At 31.7% G+C, this 4,581-nt stretch overlaps 1 protein-coding gene across 2 annotated transcripts in view; it reads right to left on the bottom strand.

Annotated features, from left to right (window-relative positions):
• Positions 1-1,320: 1,320 nt before the first annotated feature.
• Positions 1,321-4,581, bottom strand: part of LOC107475927 (glutathione S-transferase) — a 6,663-nt gene continuing 3,402 nt past the window's right edge. Inside the window, exons 1-3 of one of the 2 annotated variants that reach the window (XM_016095610.3) lie at positions 3,126-3,359; positions 2,846-2,894; positions 1,321-2,001 (exon numbers count right to left, since the gene is read on the bottom strand). In XM_016095610.3, coding sequence (XP_015951096.1) covers positions 1,556-2,001; positions 2,846-2,894; positions 3,126-3,275 — 645 coding nt within the window. In that variant the 5' untranslated portion in view covers positions 3,276-3,359 and the 3' untranslated portion in view covers positions 1,321-1,555. Of the gene's footprint in view, positions 2,002-2,845; positions 2,895-3,125; positions 3,360-4,581 lie in introns of those variants that run through there. The other variant, XM_052257131.1, reaches the window with a different exon arrangement.

The raw sequence follows: 4,581 nt of genomic DNA, 5'->3' as shown, positions 1-4,581 counted from the left end.
CTGTTCTTTGTTGAGTTCTTAGGCGTCATCTGCTCCATATGTCACAGGCAGGATCCCTCTATATTTATTTATTTTATTTTTGTTTAAAACCTGTATTTATTCATTCTAGAAACTGTAAATTTATTCAAAATATTTGTAACATTTTTATTTATTTTATATTTGAATCTGTTAGGCTTGCCAGAGGACTATTTCCCTGAGCGCCAGTCGTGGCTCATTTTGGGCTGTGACATACACCCAAAGATATCAGTAACATACACTCATATATATGAGTCAGATATATCCATTGATAACCGTAAGATACACCCATAGATATGATTTAGATACACCCATATATATCAGTCAGGTATCACTCAAACATGCATCAATATCAAGCAACATTACAAGGTCAAGCAATATACACCCATGGACAAGCAAATATAAGCAAGTGCTGACTATTACAGTATATCAGTTCAGAAATATACACCCTACATTTTATGCCATATACACCCACCAATCTATGGAATATACCCCCAAAAATCAGTTACCAGAAGATCTAGAACAACAAGAACAGTAACACCTACAAGAACGAAGAAGAACAGTGTAACATAGAAGCAAGAATAACAGTAAAACCTAGAACATTGTAAACTGTAAAATGAGACGTAGAGTAAGAAGAACAGTAAAACGTACAACAACGTAGAAGAACAGTAAAACCTAGTTCAAAATCTGGAAAATATATAGGAATCGTAATGTAACGTACCTTGAGTATTATAGCTTTGTTTTCTCTGGAGATTCTTGATCGAGAGTTTTATGGTGTGTTGATGGAGGTTTCGAAGGTTAACGATGAGTTGTATATCTTGAGTTTCGAATTTTGCTCGAAAATGGAAGGGTTGCGTTTTCTTTGAATTGCTTTGAGAAGTGGAAGAAGTGGAAGAGTCTGCCATTAAGGGGTGGTTTACTCGAAGCGAAGCGTAACCGTTTGAGTGGGAGCGCGTGAATGTTACGCTCCATTCAATCTAATTAGTGCGCGTCTGGAATGTTTGTGGGCTGGGGACTTGTAACACTTGTAAAGCCTTATTGCTTGTATGTGTAGCAGGCCCGATATAAATATTAAGAAAAAAATGGCTCACTTTAAAGTAGGTGTTCCATTTAATATTTAAAATATATTTTTTTGTGAATTTAAGGGAGGATTTAGATAAAATCTTAACTAAATTTGGTAGAATATGATTTGATTCAGATATCTGATAACTCAATTATGTTTTTTAAAAAAAAAATGTATTTGGACCGATGAGGTAATAAAGACCTAATGGAGATTGTAGATTGTAAAATTTATAAGTATTTAAAAAAAAAAAACTAGAACTAACTTTATTTAAAGCAGAGGATCAAGACAAGTTAATCCAAAACTTGGTACATGAATCACAAAATCCCATAATGTCCAATCTTCTCAACACAAATTGAGAATCCGAGGCAACATATAAGACTTTCTAGCACTAAATTATTTTGGTCACACACACAAACTTTATTCTAAGAGAAACATACCCAAATCAAACAACACTAACAACTCAAATTAATCAACTAATTAATTGAGCATGGCAGTGACCTTAGACCAAGCTGGCCTAGCCGTAATATCAGCCACCCAAGCACTGACACGTGGCAGAGGCTCAAACAGCTTCTTCACCTGCGTTAACATCAACAAATGAAGGGTTGGAAGGTGATGAAGATCAGCCAAAGTGAAACATTCACCAGCCAAGTACTTTGTCTCAGAGAGCCTCTTCTCATAGATTCCAAGAACACTACTAAGCTTTGATTCATTCTCTTCAACAACTTTTGGGTCTGTTGGGATGCCAAAGAGTGGCTTAAAATGAAGCTCCCATAGAAGTTTTGAAGCTGCTTGATCATATTGTTGAGCTTCAACTTCAAGCCATACAGTGATTATAGCCATCTTCTTTGAATCATTGGTTACTATTAGTTGAGTCCCCTTCTCAGCATATTCATGTGCAATGTATTTTGTAATTGCCCTTGATTCTGCATATATATCTCAATTTGGTTATTTTAATTTCAATGATTAACTATGCAACCAAGGTTAAATTAGGTTTATGTGGATAATTAAGGAACAATAATTTGGGGCTCGTAAAATTTACCATTTGAGGGCATGCATGTTTGGTATTTGGAGCAAAAGTTCTAAACCAAATTGAATAGGTGAAGCTAAAACTTTAAATGTTTAAATCGTCTGATAGTAGATTTTCAATTAACTCAATAAAATTGAATTATTTTGGTTTGATTTTTAGAATAATTATTTTGAGAATAAATATGAGATAATCTAATTTTTTGAAAAAAAATTATTTTTATATATCTGTCCAAACATATTTTTAAGGTTGTATTTAGAAAGGAGGCTTATATTGAGAGACAGAAATTAGGAGATTGAGATTAAATTAAGTTTTTATATTATGTTTGGTATAAAATGTACAAAATTGAATAATGTCTTAGTATTTATTTGATTCAAGATAAATATAAAAATATTTACTAAAATACCCTTTGCTATTAAAAACAATATTGATAAAGTTTTAGTTTTAGTCTCTAAAAATTTCAGTTGCTTGTGTTCTAAATTTCTAGAGATACTGAACAGATTGAAATTTTGTATTTTGATATTAAAATTTTAGTTTTAGTCTCTTATCACTAAATACAATGCTCAATTTCAATTTTCCAATCTAAATTTCACTCTTAGTATCTGAAAACAAACACTACCTTAGTGTTTTAAGGAGTTTGATTATAGGATTGGACTATAAAAACTTAATAAGACCAAAATGACTGTTATAATTAAAGTTAAATAAAAATTGTGTTAGAAGATTTCATATTTGGTATTTCTTACCGAAGAGCTTCAAGTCTCCATCTTCAAATGCTGGAACTTGACCAAATGGCTGCATCCATCATACATAGGGAAAGCAAGAATGAATATCATTAAACAATAGATATGGTAAAAAAATATGATTTTAGCACATAATGGATAAATTGACTATATTCACACTTTAAATCTAAGTAGATCTTGTTACTCAACAATCTAAGTAGATAATTAAAAAATAAATAAAAAAAGAAAGAAAGAAAAAAACAAACAAACAGCAAAAGAATGATAATCTTGTGGTGATGCTTACATTGAGAGAAAGAAAAGGCTCCTTTTTATGTTCACTATTCCTCATGTCAATAGTAACAAACTCAAAATCAAGCTCTTTCTCATACAAGACAGCAGCAACTCTCATGGAGGCTGGTGACATAGGGTTTCCATGGAGTTTCATTGCAGCCATAGCTTCTTATTAGTGTGTAAGTAGAAGCAATTAAAGGGTATCTTTTAAGAGAAGGTTATGTTATACATGAAATTAGGCCTATAATGATTTGTGTTCTTTATATAATCGGCTACTTGTGATGGATTTCTTTTGTTGAGGATTTTATATTTATTTACTTATTTTATCGAAGATATGGGATTTGTTGATGAGTTAGATAAAAACTAAAAAGTCAATGAGTTTGTTTCTTTGCATATGGAAAATTATTTACTTATAATATTGGATTTGGTAGCACAAATTGGTGGTTGAGTACATTTATTTAACAACTACTTATTTCTTTAATTATTTATCTTAAAAGCTAACCGTATTTTAATATTTGAAATTATGTAGAAAATAAAATTAGCCCTTTTAAGTGTTAACATTATTCATTTCGTAGTCAAAATTTGAACCAATTCTACAAAAATTCATACATATCATATTTTCATTTCTCAACTCCGTAAACACTTCTAAAAAAGTATTTACATATCATTATTAATCAAAATGACCTACGGTTTTTTACTTTTGAAATTTTAGTCAAGCAAGTATACAAAACTTAAGCATATGCTACTTCCAATGCATTGTTTATATCGAAGTCATATATATAAAATCATTTATACTTTGATTCCTTATGGAAAATAAAGTCAATTTTTCAATTAATTAATGTAATCAATTTTTGAATTTGAATAATTAGTGTAATCTCCTCTTAATATACCGTAATACCACATTTTTATTTTATCTCAACCCTCTTACACTTTCGCCACTCATACCACCTTTCAGCCTGACAATCCTCCTCCTCTGCCACTAAGCCCCTCCCCCGGTAATGCGCCGTCGCCGATTATTGATGCTATCTCGCTTTCTCTTCTCATAACGTCGATGTTGTAGGAGGCAAGCGACATGATTGCTCGTACCACAGTCGTGGTTGTCACACCACTCTTTTCTGACGGCATTGTTGCGGAGTCAAGCCTGTTAGAGATATAACCATTAATGTTACTTTCTCCTATCAGTTTAAACTTTTGGGATGAGTGGTTTCATGACATGGTATCAGAGCTCTATGTCCGAAAGGTCAAGAGTTCGATCCTTGGAGAACCCCAAAAAGTGAAAAAGAATAGAAAATCAAGCAAACCAAGAGAGGCTCTTGCTTGAAGGAGAATGTTAGAGATATAACCATTATCGTTATTTTTCTTTTTTCATTGTGATTTAAATTTTTTTTCAATGTAATTTGGATTTTTTTTTGTTTAATTGGATATTTTTTTATTGTACATAGATATTTTTTCAGTATAGGATTATAGAT

Source organism: Arachis duranensis, chromosome 2 (genome assembly GCF_000817695.3).
Source record: "Arachis duranensis cultivar V14167 chromosome 2, aradu.V14167.gnm2.J7QH, whole genome shotgun sequence".
Lineage (NCBI taxonomy): Eukaryota > Viridiplantae > Streptophyta > Magnoliopsida > Fabales > Fabaceae > Arachis > Arachis duranensis.
Note: the sequence above shows the minus strand (reverse complement) of the source record. Positions and strands in the feature narration are given on the sequence as shown.